Source organism: Myxocyprinus asiaticus, chromosome 3 (assembly GCF_019703515.2).
Source record: "Myxocyprinus asiaticus isolate MX2 ecotype Aquarium Trade chromosome 3, UBuf_Myxa_2, whole genome shotgun sequence".
NCBI classification, from domain to species: Eukaryota; Metazoa; Chordata; class Actinopteri; order Cypriniformes; family Catostomidae; genus Myxocyprinus; species Myxocyprinus asiaticus.
This window is the reverse complement of record NC_059346.1, coordinates 25,954,252-25,980,766: the sequence shown is the minus strand read 5'-3', so window position 1 is coordinate 25,980,766 and position 26,515 is coordinate 25,954,252. Positions and strand designations below refer to the sequence as shown.

At 41.8% G+C, this 26,515-nt stretch overlaps 1 protein-coding gene across 3 annotated transcripts in view; it reads left to right on the top strand.

Annotated features, from left to right (window-relative positions):
• The first annotated feature begins 14 nt into the window (after positions 1-14).
• LOC127422292 (protein FAM102A-like) overlaps positions 15-26,515 on the top strand; it is a 77,892-nt gene continuing 51,391 nt past the window's right edge. The window contains exons 1-2 of one of the 3 annotated variants that reach the window (XM_051665718.1): positions 15-189; positions 430-788. In XM_051665718.1, the coding sequence (XP_051521678.1) occupies positions 643-788 (146 nt within the window). In that variant the 5' untranslated portion in view covers positions 15-189; positions 430-642. Of the gene's footprint in view, positions 190-429; positions 789-10,479; positions 10,926-26,515 lie in introns of those variants that run through there. The other 2 variants (XM_051665726.1, XM_051665733.1) reach the window with 2 other exon arrangements.

Sequence of the window (26,515 nt, the reverse complement as noted above, 5' to 3'; positions counted from 1 at the left end):
GAGTTCACTAAAGAGCCAAAGACAGTTTCATTCAGTCTGGCTTTGACTCAACGCTTAACTGTTGACTTTAGTACTCTGCTAGTTCGGTCGATGGGGTTCTGTCGACATCTGAATAGTGTCTCGGGTTGTTTTTAGTCGTTTCGTCGGGTGATTTTAGTCCTGGCTGCCACATGAAAACAGTTAATCGACGTAAGTACCGTATTCTAACTGCCACTATTCAAATGTTCTGTTTCGGCATTGGGGAACAACCGGGGAGTATTAGAGAGATAATATTGTCATTTCAATTTTCATAAATATTCAAGGAGCACGCTAAATTTTGCGCTGCTTTATTTGAATGATTTGGTCATTTGGTACCCGAGGATTTTGCTCACACCTGAATATAATGGACTTCTTCAGGGTAACTTTTTAGGGGATGTGTTTGCATTTCAGGAGAGACATCATTTCCACGGTGCTGCTGCGCAGAGGAGAGGCATGCTGTTTTTCACCGTATGTTTCTCTGGACAGCTGAGTCCTCTCAGAGATGCTGAACCAAAACACATCAATTGACAAGGACTTCCAAGCACCAGATTAAAAAGACGCATCCGTCTCTTTGTATTTGTCTACCTCTGTCTTCAAACATCCAAAGTCTAGTGTCAAAAGAACATGGCGTTTTTAATGAAAAAGAAGAAGTTCAAGTTTCAGACACACTTCACTCTGGAAGAGCTCACGGCTGTGCCGTTTGTCAATGGGATGCTCTTCTGCAAAATCAGATTGTTGGATGGAGGAGACTTTTCCATTTCTTCATCCAGGTAAGATTTGAGGTGAACTGTGCAAAAATGTACTATAGTAACCATAGTTGCCTCCAAAATGCCATTTTTACAGTGGGCAATCGTTAAAACAGGAAATCAAATTCCATGTTTCTTCCAGCTTGAAGTTGATCCATTATGAACTTATGAGTCTACAGTCGAAGGGTAGGTGACATGACATGTCAAGCAGCGCAGTTTGGTTAAATCTAAAACCAATAATTTTTCTAATTCTTGAATAATTATGCATACAGTTTGTATTCATTTTAACTACATCGAGAGACTACATAGAATATTTGTACTTTAAAAAATGCTTCATAAAAGCTATATTTTGATGTCCATGTTACTGTAGTGACTGGTATTTTAGTAGAAACAATGGTTACTATGTTAAATGTTTTATAGGGACAATGGGAGGGAGAACAAATGCTCTTTAAAGCCTTTTATTGGTGTCTGTTAGACTCTGTCTTGTTAATCTAATAATGTTGATTTATAAAAGAATGTCTCGTATAACTCATTTGAGATGGCCTGCACCTTGTTTCACCTCTGGAGTAGGTTTCATGAGGAGCATTTCTTCAGATCATCAGTTTTACTTAGCCATCCCTGCAGGTTTTTGAAGCCATAAATTATACTTAGAAGACCACACAAGTTGTTGTGGCGGGGTCTCTTCACCAGGTCTTCCATCTAAAGCCTAGACATTTTTTAGGGTCAGGGTCAAACCATTATGGCATTCAATTCATTCTTCACCCAGGTAAAGGATTTGCTTCTTTAATCACGACACGCAGACAGTCTAAATTCCACAATCATATTCATTTTCACTCCGTTAAGGTCATACTTAATTTTTTTTTTCATTCCTTAGTTCCACAGTACCAGTAATTCTTAAACAGGGCTGCGCATGGTCTGTGGTTTAAGATGATAACAAACAGATGTCAGCCATAAGGCTGTATGTAAATAGATGCTTAAGTCCTTTGTAGGTTAGACACAGGTGGGCAAGACTAATCAGACGTAACCCAATTAAAATAATGAAGGTGTTGCATGGTACGTTGAGTGAATAAGCGTTCCAATTGGTTGAAACTCCAGCATATGAATGCAAAAGTGACCCTGATTGCATGGAATTCATCATTTGCTGTGTGAATATCATCATTTCAGCATCAAATTTAAGGAATAGTTCACCCAAACAGGAAATTTCTCTCATCATTAACTCACCCTCATGCCATCCCAGATGTGTAAGACTTTCTATCTTCTGCAGGACACAAACAATGATTTTTAGAAGAATATCTCAGCTCTGTAGGTCCATACAATGCAAGTGAATGGTGTCCAAAACTTTGAAGGTCCAAAAATCACATAAAGGCAACATAAAAATAATCCATACAACTCCAGTGGTTAAATCCATATCTTTAGAAGCACTATGACAGGTGTGGATGAGAAACAGATAAATATTTAAATGCTTTTTTACTATAAATTCTCCTCCCTGCCCAGTAGGTGGCGATATGCATGAAGAATGCGAATCGCCAAATACAAAAGAAGAAGAATGTGGACGTGAAAGTGGAGATTTATAGTTTAAAGGACTTAAATATTGATCTGTTTCTCACCCACACCTATCCTATCGCTTCTGAAGATATATAGATTTAACCACTGAAGTCTTTGGATTACTTTTATGTGGCATTTATGTGATTTTTTGGAGCTTCAAAGCTCTGGTCACCATTCACTTGCATTGTATGGACCAACAGAGCTGAGATATTCTTCTAAAAATCTTTGTTTGTGTTCAGCAGGTGAAAGGAAGTCATTCACATCTGGGATAGCATGAGGGTGAGAAAATGATTAGATAATTTTAATTTGTGTGTGAACTATTCTTTTTAGGTTTTACCCTATCCAGAACTCAGTTTTGTAGCCAAATGAAATGGATGTTGTGAACCCTAAAAACTAAGCTTGTATGATACAATGTCCACTGTAGAGCAAACAAACAATACCTCAACTCTAGAGTCCAAAAATGTGTCAAATCTATTTGAAGTTCTTTTGTGTTCTGAAGTTGTTTTTAGTGGCATATGGCTGGGGATGGCGTATTGTGTGGGTGCATTAACTTGCTGGTGGTGCCAGGCACAGGGCACAGTGAGTGCCTGCACTGAGATGCCCTCTGCATTCACTCTGCACAATGCCTTGTGTGTCTATCGTGAGGAGGCAGAAGAGTGTTATGTCCCGAATGTTCCAACATCACCATGCCCTACATGGACCAACAGAGAGGGAGAGAAAGAGATTAGATTGGATAGAGGTGGGAACAGATTGTGTTGTAAAGTCAAGGGAGAGAAAATGAAAACAATAAGACAGGGAAAGAGATAGGAACTCGGAATGGAATGCAAGATGGATTGGAATGCAAGATGGATAGCGGTCTAATGCATGAAGGAGAGAAGAAAGAGGGGAATAAGAGGGTGAGAGAGAAAATGAAACAGGACAGAGGCTTCAGTGATAGTCTAGACAGAGAGCTTTTTGTCTGACTAAGCCATGGTCCAGTTTCCCTCTGCCCTCCTCCTCTCTCTCATTCGCTTCTCTCATTTTGTTACTTTTCTCCATTTCTTCTCCCCTTTATCAGTGAATCTTGAGTTGATGGAGAGCTTGATTGACTAGAGTGAGCTCTCCAATTGCAGTGAGCTTGTTGATATCCTAGCTGAGATCATCACTGATAGGTTCACAGTTTAGTTCACAGTTAGGTAACCAATGAGGTATAGTTCTCTTCACCTGGATGTTGCAGGATGAAGGAACGATCCAGGTTAAGCTCAATTTACAGCATGAATGATTACCACAAAAAATAATTTAGGCTTGTCCCTCGTTTATAAAAAAATTGTGTGTGTGTGTGTGTGTGTATGTATGTATGTGTATATATATATATATATATATATATATATATATATATATGATATCTGATACTATAAGGTGACAAACATGCAAAAATAAGAAATCAGGGGGCAAACACTTTTTCACACCACTGTATATATATATATATATATATATTAGAAAGATAGATAGATACACACACAATATTGACTAAAAGAGCCGCTTGCGTGATACGCGTCTTTCTAAAGATGTCGTTCCGCAAGTGATTTCTATGTGAACGGCACATCCTGCTACCTGATGATCACGAGAGCTGTGTTCACTGTCTGGGCCGTGCCCACATACGAGCAGCTCTCACGGAGACACACTGCCCTCACTGCGAGGGCATGAATCTCCGGATGTTGCATTCTAGGATCGACCTCGTTCTGAGGGAAGGTCCAGCCTCTCGTGCCCTCCCACCCGCCTCTTCTGTGTTAAGTCCCAAGGGACCACATGAGGAGGCACAGCGGAGCAGTGAGGTTGAGCTGGAAGTCTAAGAAGAGGATCTCGTGCCGGCGCAAGCCCTGTGAGCCTTCCGTTCTTCCGGTCTAATGTCTTTGTTTGTGCAACATGTGCATGATGAGCTCCGGCCCTCTATTGGAGCGCACGGCCTCATTACATTTGGCGGCTCTAATGATGAGGATGATGCTATGTCACTCGCAGCTTCGGGTGAGTGTTCACGGAGGATGTTTGCGCCTCTTTCCCCAGCGAGGGTGAAGAGCTTGTACACGTCATGGACAAGGAGCTTCTTCGCATCCTTGTGAGGGCGGTTGAAAAGCTTGGTCTTGAGTGGTCCCCTCCAGAAGAGCCAGAAAAGTCTCATCTGGATGAATGTTTTTGCGCCCCGGCTGTTGTCAACAGACCGTGGACCGGAGGAGCACACCATTCTTCCCTGAGGCCTATGCAGAGCTCACAAAGACCTGTTGTGTGCCTTACTCTTTGCACATTCAGGTCGGAGGTGCTGTCGTCCTCACTTAAGTGGGCCACGCCGATTAAAAAAGGCTATTCAAAACTTTCTCCTGTAGAACAGGCGGTTGCAGCTCACCTCTGCAATAATACTGCCATGGGATGGAAATCTCGGCCCGCCCACCCTTCCAAGCTGAGTCGATTGACGTCCACACTGGCTGGAAGAGCTTATACAGCAGCGGGCCAAGCTGGGTCAGCACTCCACAACATGCCGGTGCTCCAGGTTTTTCAAGCTAAGCTTCTTCAACAAATGAATGAGCAAGGCTCCAATCCATAGCTGTTCAAAGAGCTCCGCACCGCTACAGATTTGGCGCTGCGAGCCACGAAAGCTACCGCTCAGGCCATCGGCAAAACGATGAGCAACCTGGTGGTTTTAGATCGGCATATTTGACTAACTCTCACAGAGATGTGTGACGCAGAGAAAGCCACCCTCCTTGACACATCGGTATTGCCCGATGGTGTAGAAAGCTTTTCAGAGCGCTTCATCACGTCGCAAAAGCAATCTTAACCATTAAACACTTTCTGCCAAAGAGAAGTAGCACTTACCCTTTCCCGGCATGCTCCCGATCTAATTTTGGTCAGCACCCAGCAAAGAATTCATTTCTTGTTGCCCCAGCGCAGTCAAAAGCTACAAATGAGTCGTCAGTGAAGCCACGCAAGCCATGGCCTAAGTGTAAGCACCTGCAATCTCAGCGCAAAAATGCGCATATGAAAAAACTCCGGCCGGGTAACGGAAACGTTACTGATATGCCCAGCGCTGTGAAGAGGAGCCCAGAGCTTGCTGTTATTCACAGCACAGAGACAAAGAAGGCTCGATTAGAGGTACACAGTGTTTCTCCCCTCTTCCCCATTACTGTTCATCGGGAAAGGGACATTGTTCAAAATGTTGCTTCTGCGTATATTACTCAAACAGAGATTGTTCTCGCAAAAGAGAAAAAAGCGCCCGTTGTACAAACACGGGATGTTCACACATTCTCAGAAAAAGGGCCATTTTCTCTTCACGTACAGTTGAAGTCAGAAGTTTACATACACCTTAGCCAAATACATTTAAACTCAGTTTTTAAACTCAGACGTTTAATCGTAGAAAACATTTCCTGTCTTAGGTCAGTTAGGAATACCACTTTATTTTAAGAATGTGAAATGTCAGAATAATATTAGAGAGAATGATTTATTTCAGCTTTTATTTCTTTCATCACATTCCCAATGGGTCATAAGTTTACATACACTTTGGTAGCATTGCCTTTAAATTGTTTAACTTGGATCAAACTTTTTGGGTAGCCTTCCACAAGCTTCTGACAATAAGTTGCTGGAATTTTGGCCCATTCCTCCAGACAGAACTTGTGTAACTGAGTCAGGTGTATAGGCCTCCTTGCTCGCACATGTTTTTTCAGTTCAGCCCACAAATTTTCTAAAGGATTGAGGTCAGGGCTTTGTGATGGCCACTCCAATACCTTGACTTTGTTGTCCTTAAGCCATTTTGCCACAACTTTGGAGGTATGCTTGGGGTCATTGTCCATTTGGAAGACATATTTGCAACCAAGCTTTAACTTCCTGGCTGATGAGTTGAGATTTTGCTTCAAAATATCCACATAATATTCCTTCCTCCATGATACCATCTATTTTGTGAAGTGCACCAGTCCCTCCTGCAGCAAAGCACCCCCACAACATGATGCTGTCACCCCCATGCTTCATGGTTGGGATGGTGTTCTTCAGCTTGCAAGCCTCACCCTTTTTCCTCCAAACATAACTATGGTCAGTATGGCCAAACAGTTAAATTTTTGTTTCATCAGACCAGAGGACATTTCTCCAGAAAGTAAGATCTTTGTCCCCATGAGCACTTGCAAACTGTGGTCTGACTTTTTTATGGCGGTTTTGAGCAGTGGCTTCTTCCTTGCTGAGCAGCCTTTCAGGTTATGTCGATATAGGACTCTGTGGCAGCAGGGGCGTGGTCGAGCATCTCTCCGGAGAGAGGGAAAGCGGTAAGGGCGCTTACACCTGAGCTAAATTATGTCTAACACCTGTCTCTAATTTCAGTGAGCACGGGGAGAGCGGCATAAAGAGGGCCACGCAGCACTCGGAAGAGAGAGAACCTGGGCACTAGAGACCTGATTCTGAAGCCAAGAGCTTATTAGTGTAAAGCTGAGAGTTTATTTTACTGAAGTAGTTGTTTATGTTTAGATTGAGTTATTGAACACGGTGAGAGCCCTGAAAGAGTGCATTTTGCTGCAGTGGGGAGAATAAAACGCTCACCTGAACCAGAAAATCTGCTTCTCGCCTCCTCCTTTAACTGAGAAGTGTTACACTGGTGCCGAAACCCAGGAAGGTTTGAAGATGGACGGAAGTTGCCCCATAGGTCCTCCCAGTTGGCGGAGATCCTCCAAGCCCTCGCCAGCCTACATCAGAACCACCAACAGACGCTGCTTGAGCTCCGACGAGATCAAGACCGCCGGTTTGTCGAGCTCATGCATGCTCAAGCCGAAGTTGGAGAGCTCCTACCACCCGTTTGCCTTTGCCCAGCAGCTCCGTGACGCCTGCCGAAGATGGCTGCTAGCGGGGGATTGCGACGTCCAGGGAATTATCGACCAGGTGGTACTGGAACAGTTCATAGTTCGACTGCCAAAAGGGATGGAGGAGTGTGTCCAGTGCCACCGCCCGGCGTCGATGGAGGAAGCTATCTGACTTGCGGAGGACCACATGGCGGTGATCCCGAGGGCGGAAGAGGCCTCCTACGTTTTCTCTCCTCCCTCTGTTTCTTCCCCCTCCCCTCTCTCTCTCTCTCGTCTGCTCTCTCTCCAGGTCCCGTTCCTGCCCCACGCAGACGAGGAGGACCTCAGCCCCTGAGACCAGTTCCCCGGGTGTGGGAGGCGACACCTTCCCCTACTCCAATGCCCCGCCGCTCTCCCCCTCGGGTGGGGCGCCCGCCGATGCAAGTGCGGGCGTCGCGCCTGGGCCGGCCTGCTGGAGGTGCGGAGACCCGAGCCACTTCCGAGATCAGTGCCCTTTGATGGAGCTGGGGACGGTGGTGCGGGTCTCTGACCTCCCACAGGCTGCCCCCGACCGGGCCGGAGCGTACCGGATACCGGTAAGTGTCAAGGGGGGTACTCACCAGGCTTTGGTGGATACCGGTTGTAATCAAACCACTATCCACCAACGTCTGGTTCAACCCGAGGCATTGGTCACAACTAAAACGGTGAAGGTGAAATGTGTACACGGGGATATTCACAAGTATCCGGTGGTGACCCTGACAATTAAATTTCGGGGGAAAAAGCATAGAGTGGAGGCTGCGGTTAGTTCCCGCCTCACCCATCTGCTGATTTTGGGGACTGATTGGCCTGATTTTAGAGTTTTATTAAAGGGAATTTGCACGGATGTGTCCTGTATGAAAATAGGGAGATGTGTGATGTGCGATGCTCTGGCAGGGGAGGCGGAGCCGGGGCCGTCCTTGACAGCTCCACGTCATGATGACGAGAGAGGGGGAGAGGCTGCAGCCCCTCCCCTTCTCAGGGTATTCCCTGGCGGAGATTTCCCTTTGGAGCAATCGCGAGATGAAACCCTCAAACACGCTTTTGACCAAGTGAGAGTCATCGATGCTCAACGACTCCAGCCTGACATCGCACTTTCATACCCCTATTTTGCAATTATAAATGAGCGGTTGTATCGAGTGACACAGGACACTCGGACCAAAGAGGATACAACCCAACTGTTGATTCCAAGGAGCCGTCGGGAAATGGTAGTCCAGGCGGCTCATTATAATCCCATGGCAGGTCACCTAGGAGAAAGGAAACACTGAACCGTCTAATAGCCCGTTTCTATTGGCCGGGTGTTGGCGGCGATGTCCGCAGGTGGTGTGCGGCATGCCGCGAATGCCAGCTGGTTAACCCACCGGCCACCCCAAAAGTGCCATTGCGCCCTCTCCCTCTGATTGAGGTCCCCTTTGAGAGAATTGGAATGGACCTCGTCGGGCCATTAGAACGGTCAGCACGCGGACATCGCTTTGTATTGGTCCTAGTGGACTATGCAACGCGATATCCGGAAGCAGTGCCTCTTTGCAACATCTCAGCACGCAGTGTTGTGGAGGCACTCTTCAAAATAATCTCCCGGGTGGGGATTCCGAAAGAAATCCTCACCGATCAAGGCACAACATTTATGTCACGAACACTACGCGAACTGTACGAGTTATTAAATATTAAATCGATTCGCACCAGTGTATACCATCCTCAAACGGATGGCCTGGTGGAACAATTTAATAAAACCCTCAAAAACATGATTCGTAAGTTCGTGCACGATGATTCTAGAAATTGGGATAAATGGCTCGACCCCCTGTTATTTGCAGTACGAGAGGTCCCGCAAGCCTCCACTGGCTTCTCCCCATTCGAGCTGCTGTATGGGCGACGCCCACGCGGCGTGCTTGATGTAATGCGAGAGGCCTGGGAGGAAGGACCTTCAAACAGTAAAAATGAAATTTCAGTACGTTCTTGATCTTAGAGCAAAACTCCACGCCTTGGGGCAACTAACTCAGGAGAATTTGCTCCAAGCTCAAGAACGACAGTGCCGACTGTATGACGGGAACTCAGCTAAGGGAATTTGCACCGGGAGATAAAGTGCTTGTATTGCTTCCCACATCGAGCTCTAAATTACTCGCCAAGTGGCAAGGACCCTTTGAGGTCACACGACGAGTGGGAGATCTCGATTATGAGGTTAAACGAACCGATATAGGGGACGCACGTCAAATATACCACCTCAATCTCCTGAAATTGTGGAGGGAGGCGGTTCCCGTGACGTTGGCTACGGTAGTTCCCGAGAAGGCGGAGCTCGGACCGGAGGTGAGTTCAAAACATAAACAATTCACCCCACTCATTTGCGGAGACCACCTCTCACCGAGCCAACTCGCGGAGGTTGCTAGGTTGCAACAGGAGTTTGCAGATGTGTTCTCCCCTCTACCGGGATGTACAAACCTCATCCATCACCACATCGAGACCGAGCCGGGGTGGTGGTACGTAGCTGCCCCTATTGACTACCCAAACACAAAAAGAAAATTGTTCGGGAAGAATTGGATGCGACGCTTGATATGGGGGTAATAGAAGAATCCCACAGCGATTGGTCCAGCCCAGTTGTTCTAGTGCCTAAGAGCGACGGGTCTGTGCGATTCTGTGTGGATTATAGAAAAGTCAACGCGGTGTCTAAATTTGATGCATATCCAATGCCTCGCGTTTTTATTCGACATTGGATTTGACGAAGGGTTATTGGCAGATCCCCTTGACACCAATTTCCCGTGAGAAAACCGCCTTCTCCACACCGTTTGGATTACACCAATTTGTGACACTTCCGTTCGGTTTGTTTGGGGCTCCGGCTACGTTTCAGCGTCTCATGGACCGAATCCTCAGACCGCATGCAGCTTACGCCGCTGCCTATTTAGATGACATCATCATTTATAGCAATGATTGGCAGCGGCATATGCAACATCTGAGGGCGGTTCTGAGATCGCTGCGCCGAGCGGGACTCACAGCGAATCCGAAGAGGTGCACGATTGGACGGGTGGAGGTACGGTATCTGGGGTTCCACTTGGGCCACGGGCAGGTGCTTCCCCAAATTGACAAGACAGCGCCGATTGCGACCTGCCCGAGACCCAAGACCAAAAAGGGGGTGAGACAGTTCCTGGGGCTGGCTGGCTATTATAGAAGGTTTGTACCTAATTATTCGGACGTCACCAGCCCGCTGACTGATCTCACTAAAAAGGGAGCTCCAGATCCGGTCCAGTGGACGGAGCAGTGTCAACGGGCATTCACGCAGGTTAAAGCTGCACTTTGCGGGGGGCCGCTTTTACATTCACCTGACTTCTCTCTCCCTTTTATTTTACAGACAGATGCTTCAGACAGGGGGCTGGGGGCCGTACTCTCGCAGGTGGTGGAGGAGGAGGTGCGCCCGGTGCTGTACATTAGCCGTAAGCTCTCGTTAAGGGAAACTAAGTACAGCACCGTGGAAAAGGAGTGTCTCGCCATCAAGTGGGCGGTCCTCACTCTCCGATACTACCTGCTGGGGCGGGCCTTCACCCTCTGCTCGGATCACGCCCCACTCCAGTGGCTCCACCGCATGAAAGATACTAACGCCCGGATCACCCGTTGGTATCTGGCTCTTCAGCCGTTTAAGTACAAGGTGGTCCACAGGCCGGGGGCACAGATGACTGTCGCCGACTTCCTTTCCAGGAATGGGGGGGGAGTGGTAGGCAGGCCGGATGCCGCCCCGGCCTGAGTCGGGCGGTGGGGATATGTGGCAGCGGGGGCGTGGTCAAGCATCTCTCCGGAGAGAGGGAAAGCGGTAAGGGCACTTACACCTGAGCTAAATTATGTCTAACACCTGTCTCTAATTTCAGTGAGCACGGGGAGAGTGGCATAAATAGAGCCACGCAGCACTCAGAAGAGAGAGAACCTGGGCACTAGAGACCTGATTCTGAAGCCAAGAGCTTATTAGTGTAAAGCTGAGAGTTTATTTTACTGAAGTAGTTGTTTATGTTTAGATTGAGTTATTGAACACGGTGAGAGCCCTGAAAGAGTGCATTTTGCTGCAGTGGGGAGAATAAAATGCTCACCTGAACCAGAAAATCTGCTTCTCGCCTCCTTCTTTAACTGAGAAGTGTTACAGACTCGTTTTTCTGTGGATATAGATTCTAGTCTATAGTCCCAAGGATCAACCAGACTTGTGGAGGGCCACCGTTTTTTTCTGAGATCTTGGCTGATTTCTTTTGATTTTCCCATGATGTCAAGCAAAGAGGCACTGAGTTTGAAGGTAGGCCTTAAAATACATCCACAGGTACACATCCAATTCAGTACACCTCCTATCAGAAGCTAATTGGCTAATTGTCTAAAGGCTTTATCTGGAATTTTCCAAGCTGCTTAAAAGCACAAGGAACTTAGTGTATGTAAATTTCTGACCCACTGGAATTGTGATATAGTCAATTAAAAGTGAAACAATCTGTCTGTAAACAATTGTTGGAAAAATTACTTGTGTCATGCACAAAGTCGATGTCCTAAATTACTTGCCAAAACTATAGTTTGGCTTCAACTGAATCATGACCCCGCACGTTATGGTCAACCGCTTCCCTATCGCGAGCGGGGCCTTATGGCCTATAGCAAGTGAGTCAATAAACCCGCTGCACGGACGCGTGGCGAGCCCTCACGGGCATGTCAGACTAGGTGCTAATAACGATTGAGCACGGTTATACGATTCAGTTGCTACGCTGGCCACCCTGTTTCGCGCACAGAGATTCACCTCGCAAAAAAACGTGATAGAGCCTGTCCCAGACTGCGACACACACAGCAGGGTTTGCAGCAAGTTATTTTCTCGTTCCGAAGAAAGAAGGCGGACAGACCATTCTTCTGTGTCTGTCTCAGTTCAAACTGGGGAATACATCTGACTTCACTGAAGTCATTTCAGAGATTGCTGGGTTTTATGGCGGCAGCATCCGCAGTCATACAGTTAGGTCTGTTACACATGAGACCTCTCCAGTACTGGCTCAAGTGGCATGTTCCACTTCATGTCTGTCGTGCCTTTGCAATGTCTCGCCACTGTTTGGCTGCTCTAGCACCATGGACAGCGCTGGCCTTCTACCTACAAGGTGTTATGCTGGGTCAAATTTTCAGAAGAAAAATGGTGACCACAGATGCATCCAACACAGTTTGGGGCACGGTGTGTGATGGACGCCCGACTTTCGGCACCTGGACAGGTCGAAACGGGTGTGGCACATCAATCGCCTAGAACTACTGGCTGTCTTTCTAGCTTTGAGAGCTTTTTATTCCGAATTTGTAAATGACCATGTGCTGATTCGTTCAGATAACACAACAGTAGTGGCATACATAAATCGCCATGGCGGACTCCGATCACCACAATTAATGAGCATGACACAACGCCTCCTCCAATAGAGTGGGCATCATCTCCTTTCATTGCGTGCGACACGTCCCGGGCCATCTGAATTTCTTGTCACACCAGGGAGCATTACCAGGGGAATGGAAACTTCATCCTCTTTGATGAGGATTTGGGAAATATTCGGCAAAGCAGAAGTCGACCTGTTGGCCTCCACAGAGAATGCCCACTGTCCCCTTTGTTACTCCATGCCCCAAGCCCCACTGGGCATGGACGCGCTGGATCACAAATAGCCGGTCAATGCAAGTATGTGTTTCCACCGGTGTGCCTCCTTCATTCTGTCAACAGCAAAGTCCGAGAGGACATAGAATCAGTTCTATTAATTACGGCAAAATGGCCCAATCAGCCCTGGTTTCCGGAGATGATAGAAATACTAGACGGCCCTCCATGGGAAATAACATTGAGAAGAGACCTTCTCTCACAAGCACAAGGCACGATTTGGAATCCCCAGCCAGAGCTGTGGAACCTCTGAACAGAACACGTTGGACGAGCCAGAATTGGCTCAGTCTGTGATTAACACTGGAGGCTGGCTTGTCATTTAAACGACATTAAACCTATAAAAGGCTACGTGCCTAAGGTTTTATCAGTGCCCTTCAGGGCTCAGGTTGTTCATTTGCAAGCATTCTTTTTTCCACCATTTAATTCGGATAAAGAGCAATCTATGCATATGTTATGCCTGGTGAGGGCACAAATGTTGTGTCCTTACAGGACATATGTTTGGCAGTAGAACGGTCCTTGCAAAACATGTTCGTGAGATTTTATAACCTGGACATCTCCTCACAAGTCCTCTATATTGCTTCTTACATTCAAGCGGGTGAGCCCAAGCCCTTATTATGGGTGGGTTACCGACTATAATCAACACAGCCGACTGATTACGTACTGTTGAATAGAGCCCGACTGATATGGGATTTGAGACCGATACCGATTTTAGAGGGGGAAAATTCTCAGATTATCGATATGGTGGCCGATATAGCTAATTTTTGAGCTGGAATGAAAACAGACCTTTTCTATGTGGATTGTGCACCGATTGTGCACCAATATGACTATGCAAAGGTACTCAGAAGGCTGTTTTCTTAAATATTTTTATCAAAGAAAATTTGACATTATTATTATACATTGTCAACAAATTCTAGAAATGAACAATGAAAAAATAAAGAATAAATAAAAATACAATAAATAGCTAAAGAAACATCAGTATTGTATGTTCAGTATCAGTCAGTTGCTGATCATTTAAATAAAGAATAAATTAAATAGCTAAATAAACATAAGTAGTACTGTTTAGTATCAGTCAAATGCTGACTATTTTAATACTGCCAGTCAATTAGGGGCATGTTGTAAAACAAGAAGCATTTACACAAGATAAACAGCGGCAGCGGTGTTACTGGAAACTTTCAACAATGGAAAAACAGACTTTTAAATATTACATTTTTTAAATACAACGACAGGAATTGTTCGGTTGAAAGGGGTACCAAACTGTGAATCTTGAACAAAACAGTTTGGTGAATACATGTTTACACATTAGCTTCCGCTCAGCTGACAAGCAATGAAAGTAGCTACGTGGTTAGCTAGTTAGCTATAAGCTCGTTGTCATGGAGAGTAAAAGATGGACTTTATTTACTTTCCAGCATTGTGTCTCACCAACTAGGTAACAACATAGCGTGAAATCAACACTCAACAGACACAATCCACCACCGCACCGTTGTCTGCTGAGCTGTAAAAAGATGCTCTGATGCTTACCTTGCAATCTTAACATAGCAAACAGATGTGACAAACATGAGTGACATTGTTGTCAGGGACAGGGTTAATGTTATATTAGTTATATTGAAAAGGGAAAATGATGGGGTAATTGTTTATTAACTTTCCAGTATGTATTTCACAAACTAGTTAGCAACTTACAGTGAAGACACCACTTAACACCGCACTGCTTAACTCCGCACTGTCTGTAGAACCACCGTCAGCTCTGTAAACTGTGGAATCAGAGCATGCTCTGCTGGACAAACTACGTTATGACACCAATTCTAAAGCATTGTTTTCTGCATTATATTTTCTGAAAAAAAAGTTTTATAATATCGACCGACCGATAAATCGGTTGGGCACTACTGTTGAACTGTCCGTTGCCCAAACTAACTTATGCCCTTTTTAAGTATTGGGCTTCCCTGTCATTTTACACAACCGCCTACATACAAACAGTTGTAAATTTCCAATAAAGTCACAGGTACTTTCATTGTAATAAAACTTCCTTCCCGACTGGGCTTGTGAAGGGGTTAATTCATACTATATAACTATATATTTCATATATCCATTCTAATTGCTCCCCTCCTGGCTCACCATGAGGGTTATTCACTTGCGGTATACTCATGTCAGTCGCCATCCCGCAGGACTGTGGCGTCATACTCTTTCAATAAGTACTCCCATAAGACATAAATCCTACTTTTCCAACTATGTTGTGAGAGGGTTAATAAACCATACTGTGTATGTCTATATGGTCCATATAGATTACGGACTGTGTTGTTGCCTATAAGCTTACATAATATATAGCCTGTTGCAACAGTACTTGCTAGGAGAAGAAATTAGATAGTAAGCAGGTTCGAATCGGGTTCGGCTTAAAATCTGACGGTATCATTTGGGTCGGGCCACACGGTCTTGGGTATATATAGGCCTAATGCACACCTAAAGGGGCGAGACTCAGACAACATTGCCAATAAGAGGATTGGTGTGATTGTATAAAGGTTTCAACAAGGTCTTGTAAGGACACTTTCCCCATAGTGCTTACGTCAATGTCTCGTTCCCTTCATCTCAGAAAACCGAGGTTACATGTGTAACCGGAGACGTTTTTGGTACCATTCTGAGTAAACTCTAGAGCCTGTTGTGCGTGAAATTCCCAGGAGATCAGTAGTTACAGAAATACTCAAACCAGCCCATCTGGCACCAACAATCATGCCACGGTCGAAATCACTGAGATCACATTTCTTCCGATTCTGATGGTCTGAACATTAACGGAAGCTCCTGACACGTATCTGTTTGATTTTTTTTAATGCATTGCACTGCTGCCACACGATTGGCTGATTAGATATTCACATGAATAAGTAAGTGTACAGGTGTTCCTAATAAAGTGTTCAGTGAGTGTATATGATATCACACAATTTAATATGATAGAATTGGCATGTTCATAAAATTGCCACAAATTAAATGAAATTATAATTAGCAAAATAGTAATTAAAAATTTGCAAAACTAATCAGCCAAATGTTAAAAGATGTCAGCTGATTTATCGGCCTCTGATATAGGCTATTGGTCAACCACTAATTCTCGGCCTTGGCCGATAATACTTCTTAACAGAAGTTCCCCTTGAATCACTTCCAAAATCTAGAGACTGCCTTTTCAATGAATAATGAACATTTTCTCTTTAAAAAATGTGAGAATTTGTGGTATTTTGCCATTATATCGACCATCAGCCACCTTAATTCCTAGATATTGGCATCATTCATTGTAAATTCCATTTTGGTTGACCATTATTATATACAACTGTTTTTGCCTTTATATGCAATCTTTTGATGCTGCATTTTTAAATGAACAGAGCCAAAGAATGAAAAAGGGAACCAGAATTTTTTTCTGCTCCATTTGAGTTATTGGGACTATGCCGGTTTTGATAAATCGAGCAGGACCTCATACCTGAGATTCTACTGGAAGAGTTACACCCCGGAGCAGACACACTGATTATACTAATGACAATGTGAGATTATTCAAACAAATCAATGATTTTATCATTGGCTAGAACCCATTCACATTCATTCCTGACTGTGTTTTCAGTTTCTTAGCAACAGAGTATCTAACTAAACCTTGCACACCCTGCATGGGCAAGTAAGTTAAAATAAAAGCGTATAAAGGGTAGTAAATGGATTCCACACCTTTTCTAAACCAGTCTTTGTGTGTGTGGTTTGTGAGATATGACTATGGTTTGTGAGTAAATGGTCAGTAAATCATCTTCCCTAGTTAAATCAAAACTAAAGCCCCAATAAACAGGATTTATTCCGTTTTTCTGGCTTCAAGTCAGATATGGTAAACTCAGTGTTTGCAACTAAATGATAAGGCTTTCTCTGGCTGTTTTTCTGGCTCTCTTACACACACAGAGACACATTTATGTCTCAATTACATTTATGTGCCAGAGGGGCTGGTTTGAGTATTTCTGTAACTGCTGATCTCCTGGGATTTTCACACACAGCAGTCTCTAGAATTTACTCGGAATGGTGCCAAAAACAAAACATCCACTGAGGGGCAGGTCTGTGAATGGAAACGCCTTGTTGATGAGAGAGATCAACAGAGAATGGCCAGACTGGTTCGAACTGACAAAGTCTACGGTAACTCAGATAACCGTTCTGTACAATTGTTGTGAGAAGAATAGCATCTCAAAATGCTATTCTGAGATGCGGGTTGGCACTGTTTTGGCGGCGCGAGGGTGACCTACACAATATTAGGCAGGTGGTTTTAATGTTGTGGCTGATCGGTGCAGATGTTGACTTTGAGCAGTGCATCATACACACTTGAACGTACACATACAGACACGTTTTCAAGCGATCTATGAAGATCCTGTAAGATCGGTATCAGGGTTTTGCAGAGGGCATCTGAAGTTCATTGCTTATGGTGATTAGTTCAGTTCCTGCCATGTGCTGCTGCCACTGCTCATGGGCTGCTTACACAGCACACGCAGGCAGAGGGACAAGGGTCTTATCCTGTCCATGCCAGCATGTCATTGGGCTTCAACTGCTCAATGAGATTAGCAGCTGAGATTCAAAGCAGTGCACCTGCTCTCAGCGGGAACAGACTCCTGTAAACACTCCTTGCAACAGATTGCTGGAAACCAGACAGATGTCGGTAAACAGTTGGGGCGTCTTGAAAGTAAAAAAACTGGACTTTACATTGTCTGTCCCCCTTTGGATGTCAGCAATTTTTTTTTTTTAAGAGATCTCTTATCACTGAGACTTTTATTGGTGCTTACAAAGGCATGTAACCTTATTCTGCAAACGTTGATGGTACCTCAGATCATAAAGATTGTTGGTAACGCTTTGTAATAACTATATGGTATAAAGTATTTGTAAAGCATTAGTTTGAAGTTAATTGATCATTTATAAATTATTGTTCCTACATTATTAATACATTAATAAGCTACATAAAAATAGTATTTTATTTGTTTCTATTCAATTTAGCAAATTATTTATTATTGTTTAATAAGTTTGATAATTTTGGCAGTTTGATAATTTTTTTTTTTATCCTTAGTAAACAACTTGTTAATCATACCTAACTGATGTATTTTAGTTGATGCAAACCAATGGTAAAGAAGTGTTTAGTGTGAGAACATTAAGAAAGCATAAATTCATAGTTAATAAAGATATTAAATATGTAATGAATTGGATACACATTTCTGCATAATGTGTATATTCATGTTTTAGGAACACTTACTATTAAATCAATTAAAGCTTAATAAAGGTAATAATAAAGCACTTACTAATGGCTAGCTAAGCATTTTGCGTGACCTAATCTAAAGTGAGAACTATATAAGCCTAATTAAACATTTATTAGCATGGTTCAACGGTAAGTATAGCCAGCTGGCCTGGGGCCAGTGTGAGAGATTCGCCCTTTCGGGCCAGTACTGCATTGTCACTAAATCTCCCGTTGATCTTGAAAATGTGTTGTACATGTGTCCTAGTCCGATTAATGAACCACAGCAGCCTGCGATTTCGTTTAAGAAATATCCAGTTTTGAGGCTATATCTTCTCAACGCTTTAGTGTATTAACACCAAACTTGGTGTGTGTTATGACAACCATGACCTGAGGGTACCTGCACAGTTTCAGCACAGTGCCCCCTAGTGGTCACAAGATATGAAAAATTCATATTTTTGCTTATAGCTTCTGAATGGTTTCACCTAAAATCACAAATGTGGTCTTGCTAGATTCTGTACGGAATGCCTAGGCAATTGATACCAAATTTTCCTGTGTCGGCCAGTTTGGGCGTTGCCCATTTAATTTTTTTTTTTAAATGCGTTGACATATTGTTACAAAACTCGTTAAGTGTCATTGCACAATGCCCTGAAGGTACTCAAGATGTTTTGGGACAGTGCCACCTTCTGGTCAAAAGTTAACCAAATTTTCATAAAATGCTAATAACTTTTGATTACTTTGTGCTATTGTCATGAGACCAGTCTTGATAGATTGGGTCATGCCGAGAACGTGGATACCAATTATGCCATGATCGATCAAACTTCCTGTCCACCATTTTGAAATCCTTTATAAACCTACTTTTTCGAACTCCCAGAGCATTTGTCAGATTTTAACCAAGATCAAATCAGACCACCTTCAGACCATGCCGACAAACAGTTATGAATTTCATGTTGATAGACCTAACCATTTTCGTTTAACACAACAATGAATTTGATGGCACGGTGCCAGAATGGTTTTCAGGCTCTATCTCGGCAACGCTTTGGCGTATTGACATGAAACTTTGTGTTTCCATGACCGCACCTTGACCACACTATATCAATTTGGTGACAGCGCCACCTGTTGGTCAAAAGTAATAAGCTTTTGTGTCCCAATGCAATTGATTCATGGTTTTTCAACCATTTTGCCTAAAATCATGACAAGATTGCTTTAATTATTTTTTGACATTGTTATGCCTAATAATGGTTGAAATGCTTGGCCCCTTAATTGCTGCTTGCAGCTATATTTATTATTATTACAATTATATCAGGAATAATTATATTATAGCAAATTTCACAAGAAAGTGTGCTGTTGTACTGCAAGTTTTTAATTTAATTTAATTTTCTCTGTTGTGCTCATGTTATTTGACAAAAATAACTGTTTTAGATTCAGCTGTGAATATGATATTGAAGCACTTTATTTGATAAAATAATTTCATTTGATGAACTCTTTATTAATTAATTTGATTAGTCATTTTTGTTAAAAAAAAATTAGTCTTTTAAACATGGAATTCAGAAAAAATAAAATGGAAACCGAATTTGGGAAAACAAAGCAGAATTAGAAAAAAAATATTTCATCGGGTGCTATTTTTTGTGCCTTTCAAACTTAAACTTAAGCATTTTCTTTGAAGTAATGAAAATTGTTGATGTATTGAATATCTAATTTTGCTCATTGAAACTTGTCATCAAAGTGGTGATTTGGATAAAAATTGCTTTCTATGAGAGACAAATGTGTCTTCCTGAAGGCGGTGCCTCCTGGCATGAATCTTGAAAGCTGAATTCTTCGTTGATCAGCATTCAAATCTTAGGACTGTCATACTGCAAACATTTGTACATTTAAATACTGTGCTTGTATCTTTTTACTAAAGGATTGGTGTATGAGATACAAATTTGCCCCTGCAATATTTGGAAAATTATTACATAAAGTGCTCTATTCAGTAACCACAAACTACTGTTATTGTTCCATCTGGCCCGGCGCTGAGAAAAGTAACATGTATGGCGTGACAACGTCGCTTGGACACTTCGGTGGGGCGTGTGGTGAGTAGGGTTGCAATGGTATGAGATTTTCACGGTACGATAACCGTCTCAAAAAATATCACAATTTTCACGGTATCACGGTATCATGGTATACGGTATTACACAATTACTATTATCAGTTACAATGACCTTTTAAAGGAGTGAAAACAGAAGTTTTTTTTTTTTTTTTGGTTGAACAAATGCTTTATTATAATTTAAATTTGAAACCATTTTTTTTTATTGAAGTATTTATAAAAAAGTCTCCCTTTTGAAAATAAATAGAATAAATAAGAAAGCTAACAGAATTATAATAATAAACTAAATTATAAACATGATAAAAAAATAGCTAATTATAACATGTTATATAACTAAAGCATGTTAGTTTATATGTTAGCATAGCATGTTAAATTAACTACTAAATGAAAAATAACAACAGCTGTGTGAGCTTTTAAAGTAACGTCCTATGAATATTAACAATTAACACATACTGTAGGTGTGCGACAGCGCAGCCAGACTGCTCCTCGCTGTACCTTTAACTCAGTGGTTCTCAAATGGTTTTGCTTCAGGACCCAGATTTTACATTGGAAATCAAGTGGCGACCCATCATAGTAAAAACATAACTTGTATTTAATGTATCCTGGGTCACATTTCCTTTTATGTTGCATAGTTTTGTTCAAGGTTTTCAAGTACAAGGACATGCATCAAGTGACATTATTTTTTATTGTTGACGTCATTAACAAAAGCGACAGGAAGTTTTCTCTCCCCCTTTTAAAAATTGAAGAGCATATTTACTTATATGAGCCCATTATTATCCCGTTTGTTTCCTAATTTCAAACATAATTCAAACAGAACATACATATTACACAGGAGGAAAGGCTCCTCATAACCATGGTTAGGTCAGTGTAGCTAGTCTTAAATAATAGTAATAATAATAATAATAAATTATAGTATTATGAAAAAATAAGTACTAGCTGAAACATCTTGAAACTTTAACTACAACTGCCACTGTTGATATAAAATGAGGTCTAACAGATTTGACCTTTTAGATTATTTCAGAAGAAACTATAACATGTTGTCAGAATATAACAGTTACTTTTACTCATGTAAAATCGTGAAACAATTTTGTAAAGGTGATGATGTGTAATGATTTTATTTTATTTGGCGCATAGCACAGTGTTGCTCTTTTCCTCCTCAGTGCTGTTTGGCATGTCAGGGCTGCCTATTGTTTGAGAGGTTCGACTTGACTTCCTCCGTAATGCTTTAAACTAGAAAAGTCTCACTAGAATTGAAATTGGTCACATCAGTTTTGAGGCCTGCACTCCGCAATATCAAGGGAAGCCCGGTTGTTGCACGTGCACGCCAGAGAGCAGAGTATATCATGATCGTGAGCTGGTTCCGTTACACTCATGCGAAAAGTGCAGATGAGAAGCCTTTAGCTGATTGCGAGATTATCATTATCTGCCTCGGCAGTCCTAAATAGGCTATCACTTGGGCGGCCGCCGAAATATCTTCAATGGGAGAACCATGGCATTGTTCTTTCCCTGCTATCCGCGACCCAGTCTGAATAGACCTGCACACACACGCTCACTTATGTACGGTTGCATTTTTTTTTCTAAGATACGCAAATATACATGGTATGATAACCGGCAAGTTTCATACCATGGTATACCGTGACACCGGTATACCGCTGCAACCCTAGTGGTGCGTTGTGAGTGGATGCCGCGGTGGATGGCGTGAAGCCTCCACACGCACTATGTCTCAGCGGTAATGCGCTCAACAAGCCATGTGATAAGATGCGCGGGTTGCCGGTCTCAGATGCGGAGGCAACTGAGATCCGTCCTCTGCCATCCGGATTGAGGTGTGTCACTACACCGCCACGACGACTTCGAGTGCATTGGGAATTGGGCATTCCAAATTGGGGAGAAAAAGGGAAACAAATTATAATATAACATTACATGCTCTTTCCTATTTCCTACTTTTTTTTATTTATAAATATAAAAACTGTGATGACGTGCTGGCTGTTTCCAGAGCGCATGCACAGACTGTAGCGGGATTTTTGGACATATAAAATGTTATGAAATATTTATAGTAGGTCCACTGGTGAAACTGAATTAAACAGTAATTTTAATTGGCAATAATGCGAACAAATCTGCTCATAAAGCTCAATAGGATGGAAAATGCCAAAGTGGCGTTTGAGCAATTAGAGGATGTCTTTTAATAAACTGTGGATTTTCTTCTCTCACTATTATTCCTATACTTTTGTGTTGTGTCTGTTTTTGTTTGTTTTTTTTTTTTTTTTTTGTTAAGCTTTAGTGTCTGTTTTGAGCCTTTGTGATTGAGATGCTGTGGAGATGGTTATTTCAGGGCCAAGTTTTCAGAGTAATAGATCATTAATAAATGTTTAATTAGGCTTATATAGTTCTCACTTTAGATTAGGTGACGCAAAATGCTTAGTTATCAATTAGTCAATGCTTTGTTACGATCTATATATTAAGTAATAATTGCTTTAATAGTAAGTGTTACTAAAACAGGAACAAATACATTAATTACATTTAAATGTAAATCCAATTAATTAAATGTATACTTTATTTATTTACTATGAATTCATGCCTTATTCATATTATAAAACATTATCAAACTTCCTATAAATTAACTTATTAAACAATAATAAATCATTTGCTACAGTGAATTTAAACAAATAAACTATTTTTATGTAGCTTATTAATGTAGGAAAATAGTTTATAAATGATCTACTGACTATAAACTAATGTTTTACAAATACTTTATACCGTATAGTCATTATAACGTGCTACTGGATTGTTTAGGTGAGGTGCACTAGTACTTAATAAGTAAATCAGACTTGATATTTTCATCTGGCGAATTATAAAATGGGCAAAAATCATCCCTTAGGCTTACATTGACTGAGGTAGCTGAGCCATTTCTAGTGACCACAATATCATAGAGCAGGGGTGGGTAACTATTTTCCTTAAAGGGGTCATGAAATTCTCTCTTCTTTTTTTTTAAATAATTTTATTGTCTTCCCTGAGGTCCACTGAAAATATTAGTTATGTTTTTTTGCACCAAAACAGTCATAATTTAGTAATATATTATAATTTTCCACTCTGTCTCTGACCCTCTGTCTGAAACGCTTGGTTTTGGCATTATCGCCTCCATAAAACATCAAGTTAAACGTCCACTTTTAAGATTGGCTAACATCGTGCAGCCCCTCAAATACAGCCATATTTGAAACTCAGTCAGAAGAGAATGAACAAGCTCCACAATATTATAAAACAAAATTTCAGGGTTTACACATAAAGCACATCCAACACATTGCATCCGAATATATTGCACTATTTATCTCAAGCACAACTGTTATCACTCAGCACCATAAACTATAAAACCGTCATGAGCCAAACAAAACACCAATGCATAGTCCAATATATGCACACACATACAGTATCACATCGCTGGAAACACATCAAAACGGTCAGAGACGTCCATCTAGTGCAGTGATTCTCAACGTTTTTTTGATGAACGCCCCCCTACTTCATCCCCTTACCCCATAATTTGAAAGCAGAGACTTTGTTGTACCAAAAAAAAAAAAAAAAAAAAGAAGAAAACACAAAACACAACTCAGTATTTGTGTTATTTGCTTAATTTGCTCAATGCAACTTTGATGCTTTGCATAATTTTAAAGTTTTGTTAATAAATTCAGCAGGCTTACGCATCATGAATGTGAGACCAAACCTTGCGTGTCTTGAATTCAAGCAGATGGAGGGCTATATCTGGGGCCTATAAAATGAAAATGCGAAGACAGAAGCTAATAATAAAAGTGATATTGTTAATATATTTTACATTTGCCTTTTTGAAAATTATTTATTCATTATTTATTTTGATAGTTTTAACAGTTGTAATTGTAACAAGACCATAGTAAACACATGGAAGCATGGATCTTCTTCACTACCATGGTTAGATGTAACATGATTTCTATAAAACGAACTACTGTAATTATAAACCGTAGACCTACTCGAAACACATGTAAAAACAATAAACACAGAATATGAATATTTATAAGTTGTAAAAAAAAATAATTATATTCCCTCACTCCCCTAATGTAGCCTAAGACAAATTTAATAGAGCTGAAGTAGTGATATGATAATATTTCTTATCAATCTATTTCTGCCTAAAGTACAGTTAGCATTACTATAGTAAATTCAAGGGGTGTGATGTAGAATTCTGAGCCGAATTCAGATGGCTTCTTTCTGCTTCTTGTGCCTTGCTTCTCACTGATTCTTGCAAAGCTGCGAGTTTAAGAGCTCGAGCTTTAAGAGCTCTGCGCTTGCGCTGCTCTGTCCATTGAGCCGTATCCATCTACAGAGCCATACAGGTGCATTAGCCGAGGATGTGCCTCCGCCTGTGTATTTGACGCTGCTAAACCAGAAACTTCAGATGCGACACTAGACTTCAAAATCAGATGAACCGCGGTACAAATGCGTACCAACCCGTATACTTGAGAACCAACTGATATACTCCAAGTCTAGATAAACGTTTTAATGCAAAGAGGAACTTGATAATAGATTTGATTATTATGATTAATAAACACCCCCCATTTGTAACCTAATGCCCCCTCTCTACTAATTTGCTCTCGGCGCCCCCTGGCATCCTTTGAATGCCCCCTGGGGGGGCGGTACCACCCCTGTTGAGAACCCCTGATCTAGTGCATGTTTATATACACCAACAATTAAAAATAGTGCAGATGAACAAAAGAACGCATCCATGACGTGTTTGTGCTCAAAACAAAAAGAGGCACAGCAGCTGAATAAAAGAGAACGGCTTCTCCTTTTCAGAATAGTAACTTGAAATTGCGTCTTTTAAAAACAGCGAGATACATGACAGTGGTCAAAGACGTCGGTCTAGTGCATGTTTATTTACAAAAATAATTCAAAATAGTCCAAATCAGGAACAGATGGGTCCCCTTTGGTGTTCAGGAATAGTTCAGCCACACTAGACCTGTTTGTCCTGCTCTCTCTCATGCAACGCCAGTTGCATTGATGTTTTTTCACTGTGGAGGCGGTTATGAATTAATGGGCCCCCAAATGACGTAAGGAAGTCGCGGAAGTAGAGAACTAGGCATTTTTACAGCTTTATTTCAATAAATGCTTTTGCATTTGGGATTAAGTTTTGAGTTCTGAAATTTACAGTATGTTTTTTTTAGTAGAATGACCTCTTATGTGTAAAATATCAAGGAAAATAAAATATCAAGGAAAAAGTAATTCCTCATGACATGACCGCTTCAAAGGAAATCTGTATTGTTTTTTAGGGGCAAAGCTGAATGTATTGTCTTAACAATGCCCTATAATTAATTATATTGTTATGGAATTATATTGTTATAGAAAGTGTGTTACTGATTTGACTAAGGAAATCAATTCAAATTGCATTTTTAATAATTACCATTGAATTCATTGCACTACAACTAAGAACATTACTAAAACTATATGCAATCAAGTACATGCATAGTGTTTTTATTTACTCAGTGGGAGAAATCTAGCCTCTGATGGGCTTTCAAGGGTTAGTTCAAACTTAAAAATTAAAATTCATCATTTACTCAGCCTCAGATCTAAGATGTTTCACTTTCTTTCTTCTGCAGAACACAAAGAATTATTGAAGAATATCTCCACTCCCTAGGTCTATACAATGAAAGTGAATAGTTATCAGGCCTTTTGAAGCTCCAAAAAGCAGATAAAGTCAGCACAAATATAATCCATCAGACTCCAGTGTTTTAGTTAATGTGTTCTGAAGCGATCTAGTTGGTTTTGGGTGAGAACAGACCAATGTAACTCCTCTTTCACTATACATCTTGACAGCAGTCTCCTTGGCGATCATGAATTCAAGCTTGATTACACTTCCTACAGCGCCATCAAGCGCTCTGCACATGCGTCAAGCACTATGAAGTGTAATCGAGCTTAAATCATGATCGAGCCTAGACTGCAATGGCTAGATACAGTGAAAAAGGAGTTATGTTTTTGTCTGTTCTCACCCAAAACCAACTGGATCGCTTCAGAAAACATTGATTAAACCACTGGAGTCTTGTTTCGTCTCTCATTTACTCATGTAGTCATGAGTCTGTGGGCTTATTGTGGGAAATTGGGGAAGAAAGGGAAAGACAGATAAACATGTGAGCGCCATCTGGAATTAAGTTCCACACAGAAGTAGGCTAAATTAAGTCCTGGGGGAACAGAATGGTGGAGAGAGAGAGCGGGAAATGAGGAGAGGCCTTGCTTTACAAAATATGACTGGCCCTTTTTACCGCTACCAGTTGAAAAGCTTTTTAGGAGAGCTTTTTGTTTGTTTTGAGATAAATCTCACTAATTGTATTGTTTGTGAGTGTGATCCCATTTTTACACTGTTTAAAGAGTTCTCACAGAGTTCTCGCTCTCACAGCTCTTTTACAGCTGTATTATGCACCCCTGGTTTGGCATAATCACTGGTTTGCTGGGGTCAAA